At 32.6% G+C, this 20432-nt stretch overlaps 1 protein-coding gene across 1 annotated transcript; it reads left to right on the forward strand.

Moving 5' to 3' along the window:
- Positions 1-1707: 1707 nt before the first annotated feature.
- On the forward strand, positions 1708-15471 carry LOC143238000 (uncharacterized). The gene is given in 3 exon segments (XM_076477859.1): positions 1708-1829; positions 3171-11223; positions 11226-15471. Coding segments are annotated over 3 exon segments (11613 nt in total). The 5' UTR covers positions 1708-1720; the 3' UTR covers positions 14677-15471.
- The last annotated feature ends 4961 nt before the right edge of the window (positions 15472-20432 follow it).

The following is a 20432-nucleotide window of genomic DNA, read 5'->3' on the forward strand; positions in this document are numbered from 1 at the left end:
ATACATTTGAACTGTATGGCCTTTATGTTCTGTAACACCCAATGTTGAGATAGGGTGTTTCCTAGAGCTGCTAGTGGTCTCCTTGTGGTTATTTTGCACCATAAATATGCCCATCCAAAACAGTACCAACTCATGAGTAAAGCAGTGTCAGATAGCAGTCCTGGATGATTAAATCAAAACTCACCTACTTTTAAAAATGGGGTTTCACAATCATTCATTACACCTTCTCCAATATTGTGTTCTTCCAGATTCACCATCATGTTATTCCTCTCTCATCAAGTGGAGTATTGGAGCCCTTGCCATTTACCAGCTTTTAGTTGCTGGGGTGGTGGACCATGGAAACAACCTTCTGAATATGCTCAGTCCTATTCAGTTGGTAATAGACCAGTGGTATTCTGTTGTTGCAGATGGTATGAACCTTCTTCCTTCCATGGACTGGAACACAGATACATTACACTGCCTGAAGTTGATCCATCACATAAATAGAGTTCACTCCTCAGACTACCACCTACTGGATGTCAATTCCCAAGTGTTCTGGTGTTTGATCAGGTCTAGTCTAGCCATCATAAGTTTTCACACATGTGATAGGAAGCCCTTATTTTACTCTGGGCTAGACAATAATTTCCTAATGGAATCAAGTGAATCACCCATTGCATTTCCTTTCTTACCATTGTACAGATGATGTGTTGCAGGGTGTTGTGTTTTGGGTCTGTACACATGTGCCCTGTTTTGGTGGTTGAAACAGAAGTTGTTTTCCTTCTGCTTCTTTAGCTTGAGGTGTAACTTTCTTCCTACTGCAAACTGGAAGACAAACACCTGATGCTGCTTGGTTTGGTATGTTCAACTGAGTATTAGATGTGCTCATTTTCTGGCCAATTTAGTGACACATATCTTCAAAATGGGCTAAAAGTATACAGATGTGCAGTCTCCTGTGGGTGTGTTCTTTTACAGAGCTGTCCCACTACATGTGCTTTCTTCTGACACTTTCACACCACTGATTATCTTAGTTAATTTTTCACCTGTTCCTTTAATGTGGAATTTTATCTATTTCATGAAAGGAAGCAAGGAATCATATTGAAAGTTATAAGTTTCCTACAATCAAGAGGTATGTCTGAGAGGTACGTCCAATAGATACGTCCACTTACACTGAGGTATGTCGGAAAGGTACGCTCAATAGATACGTCCACTTACACTGAGGTATGTCTGAATGGTATGTCCAATAGATACGTCCACTTACACTCTCTTACCCCATGTTTCGTGCATCTTTTTTTATTGCCTAATCTCACAATGAAGATTGGAGTTTATAGTATAGAGGGAACCACCTGTGTTAGGAGGGTATGCCACACTCCTGTGCTTATTTGCATACCACACTGGAGCTGTAACATAGCTAAGTATGTGGGGGTGCTTCAAAGTATCAAGGCCAGAGGTGAGAAGTTATTTATATAGAGGGCAGCACTGAATGAGAAATTAGGAAAATTATAACTTTGAAACTTGACATTTTGACAGGGATTTGTTTAATATTGATTTATGAAAAAGTCATATGTATTCCTTACATCTACATAACCCACAGTGCTTGCAATGGGTTTTTAATGCTAAAGACTACACACATTTAACAAGGAAGAGCATAAGTTTAAGTTTCTACTGTGGTGAAATGGTCTGAAGGATCTTCTAAGTAAATTATATCATTGAAATGTTTGAAACAGAATCTCAGATAGCAGAAATGGGTAATGAGGAAATTCCTGAAGACGTGATTGATGTACAAAATCCAGAAGAGGACGATGAAGATCTGTCTCTTCAATTTCAGCCTTTGAATGTTTCACTGAGTGATGGTAAGTTACAGAACCTAACCAGGATCTTGGATATTTCTACATTTGTAGGTCAGTGCTTTGATGTATAGTGCAAACATTTTTATGTTAGTTTTATGTTCTGTTAAATCAGTTAACTGTGAACACATTAAATACTATGTATAATCAAGAATCTTTAGAAGTTTCACTAGAATATGTCTGTGTTCTTTACCAAACTTGAATTAATTTGTTAAAAAAGTACAAGCAGATCTAACGTAATAAAACTGACTGAAACACACATATAATCACTTACATCAAAACCTTAATAGTAAGTTTAGTACTCTTTGTTAATCTACAAACATGTTCCATCAAATGAATCTCATTGTGTCCAGTCTGTATAACATATAGTTGACATGCTCCTCTGTACCTAAAATCACCTTTGCTCTATCAGTGCCATTGACCTTACCTTGTTCCACTGTCGTATGTACCATGAGTAGTGTGATAATTATGTTATATAATAATAAACTAGATATTATCCATCATCAGTAAGCTACACTTATGATTCTTTACTTTCATATTCTGTTTAATATCCCCATTTGCACAGTCTTGCTTTCTTCTTTGGCTGAGTGAGGCCCAGAAATTATAATACTTTGAGGATGTGGATGCACTACATTACACACTATATGACCTTGATATGTGTCTTTCTTTCCTCAGATTGATCTAGCCTTACATTTACCGCTAAATGATCTTGATACAGGTAGTTTGTTTTTTTCTTGAGTTCTGTCTCTCATCTCATTTAGCAGTGAATGATCTTGATAAAAGTTCAAGTTATCTACTAGTCACGATTGTTCTTTATCTGCTTTACAACATTGAAAAAGTGGGATGCTTTTCTCTTGAAAATTTCTTCATCACATCTCATTTATTCATAACACAAATATGGTATATACATTATATTATCTGCAACCAGTGACCTCATCCTTGAATATACATTCATTCTTTTCTGCAGTGCCATATTCTAGCTACAGGTTTGATGCTTCTCACTGGCCATACATGCTCTCTTCTATTATAATTACACAGATATTTTGCCAGAACTTTGAGGACATTTCTAGTTTTTGTTGTGATACAAAGTAAAAAGAAAGCATGTACTCCCTGTTACTTCATGTTGTGTACTTCTTGATGTAACAGTATGGTCACATTCTTTGACTATAATTGAACATGTTCAGATTCTGACTGATCATTAGCTTCTATGGTATTGTTCTTGCACCACACAGGTTTATTTTCAAACATCAAAGCTGCAATGCAAACAACCACACTTAACCTCAAACTATCAGCCAAAAATGTTCATATATTAATTATTTTGTTGTTTTTTCTTTCTGCCATTATCAGAACTTAATGAAGCAACTAGCTTGAAAACTTCTGAAGAAAGAACTGATGTAAACTGTGTACAAGGAGAGGGAAACTTACAGGAAATCATCAAAATGGGTTTAGAAAGTGAAAGCTGTGATAAACTAGGTAGGTATTCTTTGGATGGATCAGGAGCTTCTTCAAACAACCATCATCCTAATTTCCAGACAATCAGTGAAGAGCCGTTTAATCTCATGTTTCTTGATGAGAAGTGGGAAACAGAAGACACCAGTGAAAGTAAAACTAAATCTTCTTGGAACATATCTTGTGACAGAGAAACCCACCACAATTCACTTCAAGAACTGATATCTCGAGGTGGACACAGGCCTAGTTTTGAAACAAATTTGCTTCAGGACATTGAACCTTCTCACTCACTTGAGGGATTACCTGAGTTAACAACTGACCCTGTACCGACATCACATTTTAGGTCTTTCAAAGTCTTTACCAGAACTGGAAACTCAGAAGTTTCAAATAACAGTTATATAAACGGCTCAGAAGATGTTGGGAAAACAAAGGACACACTTGAAGCTAGAAATGAAAATACAGATTGCAAATGTACAGAAGATAACTTACTAGAGATAGATGAAAACGTTGAATCTCAGAGTGTAAAAGATGAAAGAGAAAAACTTAAACATTCAAGGCCATGTGAAAAAGATGAAGAAGAGGAGCTTTCTCCCAAGGATGATTTTGGACACTTCATTATCAGAGATTCCGTGTCATGTATCAGAGACTTAGTGTCGTGTACCCACTCTGTGAAAGAGATATCACATTTAACTTCTAGCAAAACTCCTGTAGAAGAAATCGAACATGAGTTGTGGAAATTGGAGTTTGATCCAGACATTAGTGATGATGATGATGATATTCTATATGGAGGCCCTTCTTTACAGAAAAAACTACAAGGAATTAGAAATCCTATGTTTGTTACGGAAGTCCTCCCAGAAAATGGAAGCATTAATAGTGAATGTTTAGACTGTGAAGAAACTCCACAACTTTCCGATTATAATCATAGTAATGTTTCTTTAATGATATCTGAAAACATTGATTTTGATGATGAAAACAATCAGAGAGTCATCAGTCCCAAACAAATAGACTTACAGCTGCCTCCAGGAGATTCATTGGATACTTATGTGTACGATCTTCCAATCATTGATGTAATGGATACAATTATTGAAGAATCTGAAGATGAGAGATGTTTTAGCCCAGGTGAACTTGAAGATGGTGAGTTACCAACTTTAGACTACGAGTTAAGAAGTGCTTATGGAAGCCAAGGTTCATTAGCAAATGCTGACAATAAAAGTGTTACTTTGGATACAGAACAAATATTCTCTCTACAAGCCAGAAAATATGTTACTTCTTTTGAAGAAGAAATGTGCATTCAGGGCAAAAATTGCTCTGTAGAGGTTCAGATTGGTGGACCTGACAACAACAATGAACTTACATATAATAATATAATGACAGAAAAGAAGTGGTTTACTGTTAAAGAACAAAGTAACAGTTCAAATGTTGGGAACAGTCCAGTAGAAGACACTGACAAATGTCTTTCATTATATCTTGAAAATAATGAATCCATGTATAACAATATAGAAAACCAGAACTTCTCTGTCAACCTAATTACTAACACTTCTAATTTTAAAAATTACAAAGAAAATGATTTGGATAAATCTTACTTATTGTCTGTTAAAAATATCAGACAGAAAGAAACCATATACAATAATGAGGTAACAGAATATAATAAACAAAATAAAATCATACATGACAATGGTGTAACACAAGATGATGGAACAACAAGTGATAGCAAAGTATCAGAAAGTGATAATAAGAGTACAGCATCAAATGATGATGAACTAACAGAAGATGATGAATACAATATAGTATCGAGTGATGATGAACTAACAGAAGATCAAAAGAATAGAAATACATATATTAATGAGGTAACAACAAAAAGTGAACACGACAAAACCACATATAATAATAAACCAAGAGATGGCAATGAACACAATCAACTTTCACAAGATAATGACCAAATAAATAAAGATGAACACAGCAACAATACAACAAATAATGATGTAACAAACAACAGTGAACACAATCACACAATCCATAACATTGAATTAACAGAAGATGATAAAAAGAATGATACCACACTTCATCATAAAGTAATAGAAGTTGGCAAAGGAAATGAAACCACAACTAATAACAATATAAAAGAAAATCATGAACAAATTAACAACACAACTAATAATAAGATAACAGAAGAGGTCAAACAGAATAACACAGCAAGTGATAATGTGGTAACAGAAGAAGATGAACGAAATAAAGCAACAAGTGCTAATAAGGTAACAAAAGATGATGAACATAAAGAAGCCACAACTGATAATGAACCAAAGGATGATGACAAGTTCAATGAAACCACAAATCATCAAGAGATAACAGAAGGTAATGTTACCACGCTCCATAATAAGGTAATAGACTTTAATCAAGAGAATGAAATCACAACTAATAATGGTATTAAAGATCATTTTCAGCAAATTCACACCATTACTAATAATAAGGTAATAGAAAATGATGAAAACAATAAAACAACAAGTAATAATGAGGTGACAGAAGAAGATAAACAAATTGATGCCATTACTAATAACAAGGTAACAAATGATGATGAACAGAATAAAACAGCAGGTGGTAATGAGGTGATAGAAGAAGACGAACACAAAGAAACCACAAATGACAATGAGGTGTCAGAAGGTGATGAACAGAAAGAAACCACATGTGATAATAAGGTAATAGACAATGATGAACAGTATGAATCCACATGTGATAATGAGGTAACAGAATTTCATGAACAGAATGAATCCACAAGTGGCAATTGCGTAATTGCAGATAATGAATACAAAGAAATCACAAGTGACAATAAGGTAACAGCAGATGATGAACTGAATGAAGCCACTTATGATAAAGACGTAAAGGAAGATAACAAACAGTATGAAGCCATATGTGATAATGAGGTGATAGAAAATGAAGAACAGAAAGAAGCTACAAGTGATAATGAGGAGACACAAGATGATAAACACAATGAAGCCACAAGTGATGGGGGGGTAATAAAAGATGATGAAGACAAAGAAACCACAAATGATAATGGCATAAAAGAAAATGATGAAAAGAAAGAAGCTACAAATGATAATGAGGAAATAGAAGATGATGAACAGAAAGAAACCACAAGTGATAATTACATGTTAGAAGATGATGAACACAAAGAAGCTACAAGTGATGATGAGGAAATAGAAGATGATGAACAGAAGGAAATCACAAGTGATAATTACATGAAAGAAGATGATGAACACAAAGAAGCTAGAAGTGATGATGAGGAAATAGAAGATGATGAACAGAAGGAAATCACAAGTGATAATTACATGAAAGAAGATGATGAACACAAAGAAGCTACAAGTGATGATGAGGAAATAGAAGATGATGAACAGAAGGAAATCACAGGTGATAATTACATGAAAGAAGATGATGAACACAAAGAAGCTAGAAGTGATAATGATGTAATAGAGTTTGATGAACAAAATGAATCCACTTCTGATAATGATGTAATAGAGTTTGATGAACAAAATGAATCCACTTCTAATAATGATGTAATAGAGTTTGATGAACAAAATGAATCCACATGTGATAATGATGTAATAGAGTTTGATGAACAAAATGAATCCACTTCTGATAATGATGTAATAGAGTTTGATGAACAAAATGAATCCACTTCTGATAATGATGTAATAGAGTTTGATGAACAAAATGAATCCACTTCTGATAATGATGTAATAGAGTTTGATGAACTAAATGAATCCACTTCTAATAATGATGTAATAGAAGATAATGTACAGAAAGAAGCCACAAGTGATAATGAAGTGACAGAAGATGATAAACACAATAAAGCCACAACTCATAAGGTAACAGAACAATATGAGGAGAATAAATCCACAAGTGATATTGAGGTAAAAGAAAATTATGAACATAGTTACACCATTACTAATAACAAGATAACAGAAGATGATGAAGAGAATAAAACAGCAAGTGATGATGTTGTGACAGAAGATAATGAACAAAAGGAAGTCATAAGAGGTAATGAGGTGATAGAAGATGATGAACAGTATGAAGCCACTTCTGATGATGTAATAGCGGATGATGAACAGAAAGAAGCTATAAGTTATTGTGAGGTGATAGAATATAATGAACACAATGAAACAATGAGTCACATTAGGTTAATAGCAGATAATGAAAAGAATGAAGTCACAAGTGATAATGAGGTAGTAGAATATGATGAACACAAAACACCAACAAGTGATAGTGATGTAATAGCAGGTAATGAACCAAAGGAAAATACAAGTGATAATGAGGTAACAGATGATGATGAACAGAAAGATACTACCAGTGATAGTGAGGTAACAGAATTTGATGAACAGTATGAATCCACATTTGATAATGATGTAATAGAAGGTATTGAACAGAGAGAAATCACAAGTCATAATGAGGTCACAGAAAATGATAAACACAATGAAGCCACAACTCACATGGTAACAGAACAAGATGAAGAAAATCAATCCACCACTGATACTGAGGTAACAGAACAAGATGAAGATAATGAATCCACAACTAACATTGATATAAAGGAAAATTATGAACAAATTGACACCATTACTAATAATAAGATAACAGAAGATGATGAAGAGAATAGAACAGCAGGTGGTAATGAGGTGATAGAAGAAGACGAACACAAAGAAACCACAAATGACAATGAGGTGTCAGAAGGTGATGAACAGAAAGAAACCACATGTGATAATAAGGTAAAAGACAATGATGAACAGTATGAATCCACATGTGATAATGAGGTAACAGAATTTCATGAACAGAAAGAATCCACAAGTGGCAATTGCGTAATTGCAGATAATGAATACAAAGAAATCACAAGTGACAATAAGGTAACAGCAGATGATGAACTGAATGAAGCCACTTATGATAAAGACGTAAAGGAAGATAACAAACAGTATGAAGCCATATGTGATAATGAGGTGATAGAATATGAAGAACAGAAAGAAGCTACAAGTGATAATGAGGAGACACAAGATGATAAACACAATGAAGCTACAAGTGATGGGGGGGTAATAAAAGATGATGAAGACAAAGAAATCACAAATGATAATGGCATAAAAGAAAATGATGAAAAGAAAGAAGCTACAAATGATAATGAGGAAATGGAAGATGATGAACAGAAAGAAACCACAAGTGATAATTACATGTTAGAAGATGATGAACACAAAGAAGCTACAAGTGATGATGAGGAAATAGAAGATGATGAACAGAAGGAAATCACAAGTGATAATTACATGAAAGAAGATGATGAACACAAAGAAGCTAGAAGTGATGATGAGGAAATAGAAGATGATGAACAGAAGGAAATCACAAGTGATAATTACATGAAAGAAGATAATGAACACAAAGAAGCTAGAAGTGATAATGATGTAATAGAGTTTGATGAACAAAATGAATCCACATGTGATAATGATGTAATAGAGTTTGATGAACAAAATGAATCCACTTCTGATAATGATGTAATAGAGTTTGATGAACAAAATGAATCCACTTCTGATAATGATGTAATAGAGTTTGATGAACTAAATGAATCCACTTCTAATAATGATGTAATAGAAGATAATGTACAGAAAGAAGCCACAAGTGATAATGAAGTGACAGAAGATGATAAACACAATAAAGCCACAACTCATAAGGTAACAGAACAATATGAGGAGAATAAATCCACAAGTGATATTGAGGTAAAAGAAAATTATGAACATAGTTACACCATTACTAATAACAAGATAACAGAAGATGATGAAGAGAATAAAACAGCAAGTGATGATGTTGTGACAGAAGATAATGAACAAAAGGAAGTCATAAGAGGTAATGAGGTGATAGAAGATGATGAACAGTATGAAGCCACTTCTGATGATGTAATAGCGGATGATGAACAGAAAGAAGCTATAAGTTATTGTGAGGTGATAGAATATAATGAACACAATGAAACAATGAGTCACATTAGGTTAATAGCAGATAATGAAAAGAATGAAGTCACAAGTGATAATGAGGTAGTAGAATATGATGAACACAAAACACCAACAAGTGATAGTGATGTAATAGCAGGTAATGAACCAAAGGAAAATACAAGTGATAATGAGGTAACAGATGATGATGAACAGAAAGATACTACCAGTGATAGTGAGGTAACAGCATTTGATGAACAGTATGAATCCACATTTGATAATGATGTAATAGAAGGTATTGAACAGAGAGAAATCACAAGTCATAATGAGGTCACAGAAAATGATAAACACAATGAAGCCACAACTCACATGGTAACAGAACAAGATGAAGAAAATCAATCCACCACTGATACTGAGGTAACAGAACAAGATGAAGATAATGAATCCACAACTAACATTGAGATAAAGGAAAATTATGAACAAATTGACACCATTACTAATAATAAGATAACAGAAGATGATGAAGAGAATAAAACAGCAAGTGATAATGAGGAAGTGAAAGATGTTGAACAGAAAGAATCCACAAGTGGCAATGAGGAAAAAGCAGATGATGAACTGAATGAAGCCACTTCTAATGAAGATATAATAGAAGATAACAAACAGTATGAAGCCATATGTGATAATGAGGTGATAGTATATGAAGAACAGAAAGAAGCTACAAGTAATAATAAGGAAATGGAATATGGTAAACAGAATATAACAAGTGATAATGAGGAGACACAAGATGATAAACACAATGAACCCAAATCTCATAAGGTTACAGAACAAGATGAGGTAAAAGAAAACTATGAACAAATTGCCACCATTACAAATAATAAGGTAACAAAAGATGATGAACAGAATGAAACAGCAAATGATAATGAGGTGATAGAAGAAGATGAACACATAGAAACCACAAGTGGCAATAGTGTAATAGTACACAATGAACAAAATGAAGTGGCAAATGATAATGCCACAATAGAAGATGATGAACACAAAGAAGCCACAAGTGATACAGAGGTAATAGATGATGATGAAGCCACAAGTGATAGTGAGATAATAGAAGATGATGAACACAAAGAAGCCACAAGTGATACAGAGGTAATAGATGATGATGAAGCCACAAGTGATAGTGAGATAATAGAAGATGATGAACACAATGAAGCCACAAGTGATACAGAGGTAATAGATGATGATGAAGCCACAAGTGATAGTGAGATAATAGAAGATGATGAACACAAAGAAGCCACAAGTGATACAGAGGTAATAGAAGATGATGAAGCCACAAGTGATAGTGAGATAATAGAAGATGGTGAACTGAAAGAAGCCACAAGTGATACAGAGGTAATAGATGATGATGAAGCCACAAGTGATAGTGAGATAATAGAAGATGGTGAACTGAAAGAAGCCACAAGTGATACAGAGGTAATAGAAGATGATGAAGCCACAAGTGATAGTGAGATAATAGAAGATGATGAACACAAAGAAGCCACAAGTGATACAGAGGTAATAGATGATGATGAAGCCACAAGTGATAGTGAGATAATAGAAGATGGTGAACTGAAAGAAGCCACAAGTGATACAGAGGTAATAGATGATGATGAAGCCACAAGTGATAGTGAGATAATAGAAGATGGTGAACTGAAAGAAGTCACAAGTGATAATGAGGAAGTGGAAGATGAGAAACAGAAAGAAATCACATGTGATACTGAGATAATAGAAGATGGTGAACTGAAAGAAGTCACAAGTGATACTGAGGTAACAGACGACAAAAAACAGAAAGAAGTCATAAAGGATAATGATGTAACAGAAGATGATGAACTGAAAGAAGTGACAAGTGACAATAAGGAAGTGGAAGATGAGGAACAAAGAGAAACCACAAGTGATACTGAGGTAATAGATGATGATGAACAGAAGGAAGTCACAAATGATAATGAGGTAAGAGAAGGTGATGAACAGAAAAAAAAACAACATGTGATACTGAGATAATAGACAATGTTGATCAGTATGATTCGTCATGTGATAATGATGTAATAGAGTTTGATGAACAAAATGAATCCACATGTGATAATGATGTAATAGAACTTGATGAACCAAATGAAGGCACAAGACATAATGAGGTGATAGAAGATGATGAACTAAATGAAACCAATTCTGATAATGATGTAATAGAAGATAATGAACAGAAAGAAGCCACAAGTGATAATGAAGTAATAGAACTTGATGAACCAAATGAAGGCACAAGACATAATGAGGTGATAGAAGATGATGAACTGAATGAAACCACTTCTGATGATGATGTAATAGAAGATAATGAACAGAAAGAAGCCACAAGTGATAATGAAGTGACAGAAGATGATAAACACAATAAAACCACAACTCATAAGGTAACAGAACAAGATGAAGATAATGAATCCACAACTAACATTGAGATAAAGGAAAATTATGAACAAATTGACACCATTACTAAAATTAAGATACCAGAAGATGATGAAGAGAACCAAACAGCAAGTGATAATGAAGTGACAAGTAATAATAAGGAAATGGAATATGTTGAACAGAATATAACAAGCAATAATGAGGAGACACAAGATGATAAACACAATGATGCCACAAGTGATAGAGGAGTAATAAAAGATGATGAAGACAAAGAAACCACAAATGATAATGACATAAAAGAAAATGATGAACAGAAAGAAGCTACCAGTGATAATGAGGAAATAGAAGATGATGGACAGAAAGAAACCACAAGTGAGAGTGAGGTAACAAAAGTTGATGAACTGAAGAAAACTACAAGTGATAATTACATGAAAGAATATGAAGAACAGAAAGAAGCTACAAGTGATGATGAGGTGATAGAAGATGATAAACAAATTGACACCTTTACTAATAACAAGGTAAAAGAAGATGATGAACAGAAAGAAACCATAAGTGATAGTGAGGTAATACCAGGTGATGAACCAAACAAAACTACAAGTGATAATGACATAAAAGAAGACAATGAACAGAAAGAAACCACAAATAATAATGACATGAAAGATGATGAACATAAAGAAGCTACTAGTGATAATGAGGAAATAGAATGCAATAAACAGTATGAATATACATGTGATAATGAGGTGATAGAAGATGAAGAACTGAATGAAGCCACTTCTGACAATGACATAATAGAAGATAATGAACAGTATGAAGCCATATGTGATAACGAGATGACAGGAGATGATGTACACAATAAAACAGCAGGTGATAATGATGTGACGGAAAATGATGTACAGTATGAAGCAACTTCTGATAATGGTGTAATAGCAGATGAACAGAAAGAAGCCGTAAATGATTATGAGGTGAAATGCAATGAAACCACAATTTACATTCAGGTAATAGCAGGTAATGAACAGAATGAAGTGACAAGTGATAATGAGGTAGTAGAAGATGATGAAGAGAATGAAGCCACAAGTGATAGTGAGGTAACAGAAGATGATGAACTGAAAGAAGTAACAAGTGATAATGAGGTAGTAGAAGATGATGAACAGAAAGAAGCTACCAGTGATACTGAGGTAATAGAACTTGATGAACCAAATGAAGGTACAAGACATAATGAGGTGATAGAAGATGATGAACTGAATGAAACCACTTCTGATAATGATGTAATAGAAGATAATGAACAGTATGAAACCATATGTGATAATGAGGTGATAGAAGACGATGAACAGAATAAAACAGCAAGTGATAATAAGGTGACAGAAGATGATAAACAAACTGACACCATTACTAATAATAACGTAGCAGAAGGTGATGAACAGAAAGAAACTAGAAGTGATAGTAAGGTAAGAGCAGGTGATGAACCAATAGAAACTACAAGTGATAATGACATAAAAGAAGACGATGAAGAGAATGAAGCCACAAATGATAGTGAGGTAATAGAAGATGAACTGAAAGAAGTCACAAGTGATAACGAGGAAGTGGAAGATGAGGAACAGAAAGAAAACACAAGTGATACTGAAGTAACAAATGATGATGAACAGAAAGGAGTCATAAATAATAATGAGGCAACAGGAGATGAGGAACAGGATGAATCCACATGTGATAATGAAGTAACAGAATTTGATAAACAAAATGAATCCATGTGTGTCAATGACATAAAAGAAAATAATGAACAGAAAGAAGCCACAAGTGAAAGTGAGGTGACAGAAGATGATAAACACAATGAAGCCACAACTCATATGGTAACAGAACAAGATGAAGAAAATAAATCCACAACTGATATTGAGGTAAAAGAAAATTATGAAGAAATTGACATCATTACTAATAATAAGATAACAGAAGACAATGAAGAGAATAAAGCAGCAATAAAGAGAATAAATGAGGTGACAGAAGATGATGAACAAAAAGAAGTCAGATGTGATAATGAGGGAGTGGAAGATGATGAACAGAAAGAATTCACAAGTGGCAATTGCATAATTGCAGATAACGAACGGAAAGAAACCATAAGTGACAATGAGGTAATAGCAGATGATGAACTGAATGAAGCCACTTCTAATGAAGATATAATAGAAGATAACAAACAGTATGAAGTCATATGTGATAATGAGGTGATAGAATATGAAGAACAGAAAGAAGCTACAAGTGATAGTGAGGTAATAGCAGGTGATGAACTGAAGGAAACTACAAGTGATAATGATGACGTAAAAGAAGAAGATGAACAGAAAGAAGCTACCAGTGATAATGAGGTAACAGAAGATGATGAACAACAAGAAGCCAGAAGAGATAATGAGGTAATAGTAGATGATGGAGAGAAAGAAGTCATAAATGATAAAGACGTAATAGAAGATATGGAACAGAAAGAAACCACAAATGATACTGAGGTAATAGATGATGATGAAGAGAATGAAGCCACAAATGATAGTGAGGTTATTGATGATAATGAACAATATGAATGCACATATGATAATGAAGTATTAGAATTTGATGAACAAAATGAAACTACAAAGGATAATGAGGTGATAGAAAATGATGAACTGAAACAAACTACAAATGATAGTGACTTAAAAGAAAATGATGAACACAAAGAACTCATAAGTGATAATGAGGTAATAGATGATGAGGAAGAGAAAGAGGCCATAAATGATAATGAGTTAATAGAAGGTAATGAACAAAAAGAAGCCACAGATGATGATACAATAATGCAAGATGATGAACATAATGGATCAGTAAGAGATGGTGAGGTAACAGATGATGGTGAACATTATGAAATGACACATAATAATGTGATACCTTTTGGCTACAATAAGAATGGGTCAACAAGTGATAGTGAGGTAACAGTTGATGAACAGAATAGAAACACGTGTAATAAGGTTGTAAATTGTGGTTATATAGAGAATGGGTCAACAAGTGATACTGATGTTACAAATAATGAATAAAATAGAACCAAATGCAATAATGTGGTAATGAGAGATGTTTTATTACTAAGGAATATGGTATTTTTTCTAGTGGTTTCTCAAAACAGTATAAGAAGAACTAGCGGCAACAAACTCTTGGAGGAACATGATGTGAGATAAGAACCAGAAGCCACTGAGACATGCCTTCACTACTTCTTACTTATGAGAATAATGAGCTGGTAAAAGGAACACATCATGTATGGATCAATCTTATCTGTAGATGTTCAGAAATACTTATAAATTAAGACCTTGTGAACCATTAATTATGGAAAACCACCATGAATAACTAACTTTTAGATTTTCTTTCTTGTAAGAAATAAGTTCCACATATTTTAACATTGGTGAAGCTCCAGAAACGTTTTATCAGAACACTATTGACTTGTAATATGATAAAAACCCTTCTGGTAACGGTGTAAACTATTGAACCTCAGTCATTAATAAACCATATTTAATATTAGGAAAACACTTCATCAAATGAGTTTAATTTCATCTTGTTTCATTTGTTTCTATCTAAAATTAAAAATATGGGATAATATAGTATTTGGAATAGGTTATTATTATTAATTATATCTCATGTTTTAAGGAATTTCAGTTTTATGACTAGATTGAAATATAGGAAGAATGCAAATACTTCTCTGGCATTTTGAGAATATACATGTATAATAAACCTTCATTAATTATTATTTGATGTTACAATGGTATGCTTTAACTAAAGGTGACAAATTACTCTATCAGGTGTGTCACATGAGTTTGACAAAAACTGTAATAAAACTATTTCCAAAATAAGACAATAATATACTTAATGCACAAAACAGTAAAGCTAAAACCATTCCTTAACATAGAAATAGAGTTATGTTTAAATATTGTGAAAGTAAAGAGTTTCTTACTGATTGTCTAACCATAACTAAAGAATTATTAATAATTACGTTATTTTAGTAATTCTTATGTTCAAAGAACACTCTAATAATATCTACAACAACAGTACAGATATTCATGTTGTACTGTTCCTATTAATTATGTAATAAAATACATATCTATAGAGGTTCACAACAACAGTACAGATATCCATGTTGTAAACAATGTTTAACTGATTCATTCAAAACAAGTACTTAAGGTCACAAATGTTTAAATGATTTATTCAAAACACGTACTTAAGGTCAACATTGTTTAACTGATTAATTCAACACAAGTAGTTAAGGTCAGCAATGTTTAACTGATTCATTCAACTACTTAAGGTCAGCAATAATTAATTGATTCATTCAAAACAAGTACTTAAGGTCAGCAATAGTTAATTCATTCAGTCAAAACAAGTAAATAAGATCACCAATGTTTAACTAATTCATTAAAAACAAGTACTTAAGATCAGCATTGTTTAACTGATTCATTCAAAACAAGTACTTAAGGTCAACAATGTTTAAATGATTTATTCAAAACAAGTACCTAAGGTCAACAAGGTTTAATTGATTCTTTAAAAACAAGTACTTAAGTTCAGCAATGGTTAATTCATTCATTCAAAAGAAGTACATAAGGTCAGCAATGTTTAATTGCATCATTCAAAACAAGTACTTGAGGTCAGCAATGTTTAGATCATTTCTCCAAGACAAATAAATGAGGTCACGAATGTTTAATTGATTCATTCAAAACAAGTACTTAAGGTCAGCAATGTTTAACTGATTCATTCAAAACAAGTACTTAAGGTCAACAATGTTTAACTGATTCATTCAACACAAGTACTTAAGGTCAGCAATGTTTAACTGATTCATTCAAAACAAGTACTTAAGGTCAGCAATGTTTAACTGATTCATTCAAAACAAGTACTTAAGGTCAGCAATGTTTAACTGATTCATTCAAAACAAGTACTTAAGGTCAACCAATGTTTAACTGATTCATTCAAAACAAGTACTTAAGGTCAACAATGTTTAACTGATTCATTCAAAACAAGTACTTAAGGTCAACAATGTTTAACTGATTCATTCAAAACAAGTACTTAAGGTCAGCAATGTCTGACTGATTCATTCAAAACAAGTACTGTAGGTCAGCAATGTTTAACTGATTCATTCAAAACAAGTACTTAAGGTCAGCAATGTTTAACTGATTCATTCAAAACAAGTACTTAAGGTCAGCAATGTTTAACTGATTCATTCAAAACAAGTACTTAAGGTCAGCAATGTTTAACTGATTCATTCAAAACAAGTACTTAAGGTCAACAATGTTTAATTGATTCTTTCAAAACAAGTACTTAAGTTCAGCAATGGTTAATTTATTCATTCAAAAGAAGTACATAAGGTCAGCAATGTTTAATTGCATCATTCAAAACAAGTACTTAAGGTCAGCAATGTTTAGATCATTTCTCCAAGACAAATAAATGAGGTCACCAATGTTTAATTGATTCATTCAAAACAAATACTTAAGGTCAGCAATGTTTAATGATTCATTCAAAACAAGTACTTAAGGTCAACATTGTTTAACTGATTCATTCAAAACAAGTACTTAAGGTCAGCAATGTTTAACTGATTCATTCAAGTACTTAAGGTCAGCAATGTTTAACTGATTCATTCAAAACAAGTACTTAAGGTCAGCAATGTTTAAATGATTTGTTCAAAACAAGTACTTAAGATCACCAATGTTTAACTGATTCATTCAAAACAAGTACTTAAGGTCAACAATGTTTAACTGATTCATTCAAAACAAGTACTTAAGGTCAACAATGTTTAGATGATTCATTCAACACAAGTACTTAAGGTCAGCAATGTTTGACTGATTCATTCAAAACAAGTACTGTAGGTCAGCAATGTTTAACTGATTCATTCAAAACAAGTACTTAAGTCAGCAATGTTTAACTGATTCATTCAAAACAAGTACTTAAGGTCAGCAATGTTTAACTGATTCATTCAAAACAAGTACTTAAGGTCAGCAATGTTTAACTGATTCATTCAAAACAAGTACTTAAGGTCAACAATGTTTAATTGATTCATTCAAAACAAGTACTTAAGGTCAGCAATGTTTAACTGATTCATTCAAAACAAGTACTTAGGTCATCAATGTTTAACTGATTCATTCAAAAGAAGTACTTAAGGCCAAGCAATATTTAACTGATTCATTCAAAACAAGTACTTAAGGTCAGCAATGTTTAACTGATTCATTCAAAACAAGTACTTAAGGTCAGCAATGTTTAACTGATTCATTCAAAACAAGTACTTAAGGTCAGCAATGTTTAACTGATTCATTCAAAATAAGTACTGTAGGTCAGCAATGTTTAACTGATTCATTCAAAACAAGTACTTAAGGTCAGCAATTTTTAACTGATTCATTCAAAACAAGTACTTAAGGTCAGCAATGTTTAACTGATTCATTCAAAACAAGTACTTAAGATGAACAATGTTTAAATAATTCAATCAAAACAAGTACTTAAGTTCAACAATGTTTAACTGATTCATTCAAAACAAGTATTTAAGGTCAACAATTTTAATTGATTCATTCAAAACAAGTACATAAGTTCAGCAATGTTTAATTGAGTCATTCAAAAGAAGTACATGAGGTCAGCAATGTTTAATTGATCATTCAAAACAAGACTTCAGATCAGCAAAGTTTAGATGATTCCTCCAAGACAAATACTTAAGGTCACCAATGTTTAATTGATTCATTCAAAACAAATACTTAAAGTCAGCAATGTTTAACTGATTCATTCAAAACAAGTACTTACGGTCAGCAATGTTTAACTGATTAATTCAACACAAGTAGTTAAGGTCAGCAATGTTTATCTGATTAATTCAACTACTTAAGCTCAGCAATAATTAACTGATTCATTCAAAACAAGTACTTAAGGTCACAAATGTTTAAATGATTTATTCAAAACAAGTACTTAAGGTCAACAATGTTTAACTGATTCATTCAACACAAGTACTTAAGGTCAGCAATGTTTAACTGATTCATTCAAAACAAGTACTTAAGGTCAGCAATGTTTAACTGATTCATTCAAAACAAGTACTTAAGGTCAGCAATGTTTAATTGATTCATTCAAAAGAAGTACATAAGGTCAACAATGTTTAACTGATTCATTCAAAACAAGTACTTAAGGTCAGCAATGTTTAACTGATTCATTCAAAACAAGTACTTAAAATCAACAATGTTTAACTGATTCATTCAAAACAAGTACTTAAGGTCAGCAATGTTTAACTGATTCATTCAAAACAAGTACTTAAGGTCAGCAATGTTTAACTGATTCATTCAAAACAAGTACTTAAGGTCAGCAATTTTAACTGATTCGTTCAAAACAAGAGCTTAAGGTCAACAATGTTTAACTGATTCATTCAAAACAAGTACTTAAGTTCAGCAATGTTTAATTGATTCATTCAAAACAAGTACATAAGGTCAGCAATGTTTAATTGATTCATTCAAAACAAGTACTTAAGGTCAGCAATGTTTAACTGATTTCTTCAAAACAAATAAATGAGGTCAAGGTCAGAATGTTTAACTGATTCATTCAAAACAAATACTTAAAAGTCAGAAATGTTTAATGATTCATTCAAAACAAGTACTTAAGGTCAATAATGTTTAACTGATTTATTTCAAACAAGTACTTACGGACAAGCAATATTTAACTGATTCATTCAACTACTTAAGGTTAACAATATTTAACTGATTCATTTAAAACAAGTACTTAAGGTCAGCAATGTTTAATTGAATCATTCAACACAAGTACTTAAGGTCAGCAATAGTTAATTGATTCATTCATTCAAAAGAAGTACTTAAGGTCAACAATGTTTAACTGATTCATTCAAAACAAGTACTTAAGGTCAGCAATGTTTAACTGATTCATTCAAAACAAGTACTTAAGGTCAGCAATGTTTAACTGATTCATTCAAAACAAGTACTTAAGGTCAGCAATGTTTAACTGATTCATTCAAAACAAGTACTTAAGGTCAGCAATGTTTAACTGATTCATTCAAAACAAAAAGGTCAGCAATGTTTAACTGTACAAAACAAGTAAGGTCAGCAATGTTTAACTGATTCATTCAAAACAAGTACTTAAGTTCAGCAATGTTTAATTGATTCATTCAAAACAAGTACATAAGGTCAGCAATGTTTAATTGATTCATTCAAAACAAGTACTTAAGGTCAGCAATGTTTAGATCATTCATTCAAGACAAATAAATGAGGTCACCAATGTTTAATTGATTCATTCAAAACAAGTACTTAAGGTCAGCAATGTTTAACTGATTCATTCAAAACAAGTACTTAAGGTCAACAATGTTTAACTGATTCATTCAAAAGAAGTACTTAAGGTCAGCAATGTTTAACTGATTCATTCAAAACAAGTACTTAAGGTCAACAATGTAACTGATTCATTCAAAACAAGTACTTAAGGTCAGCAATGTTTAACTGATTCATTCAAGTACTTAAGGTCAGCAATGTTTAACTGATTCATTCAAAACAAGTACTTAAGGTCAGCAATGTTTAACTGATTCATTCAAAACAAGTACTTAAGGTCAACAATGTTTAACTGATTCATTCAAAACAAGTACTTAAGGTCAGCACTGTTTAACTGATTTATTCAAAACAAGTACTTAAGGTCAGCATTGTTTAACTGATTCATTCAAAACAAGTACTTAAGGTCAGCAATGTTTAATTGATTCATTCAAAACAAGTACTTAAGGTCAGCAATGTTTAACCATTTCTTCAAGACAAACAAATGAGGTCACGAATGTTTAATTGATTCATTCAAAACAAGTACTTAA

Source organism: Tachypleus tridentatus, chromosome 13 (assembly GCF_004210375.1).
Source record: "Tachypleus tridentatus isolate NWPU-2018 chromosome 13, ASM421037v1, whole genome shotgun sequence".
Lineage (NCBI taxonomy): Eukaryota > Metazoa > Arthropoda > Merostomata > Xiphosura > Limulidae > Tachypleus > Tachypleus tridentatus.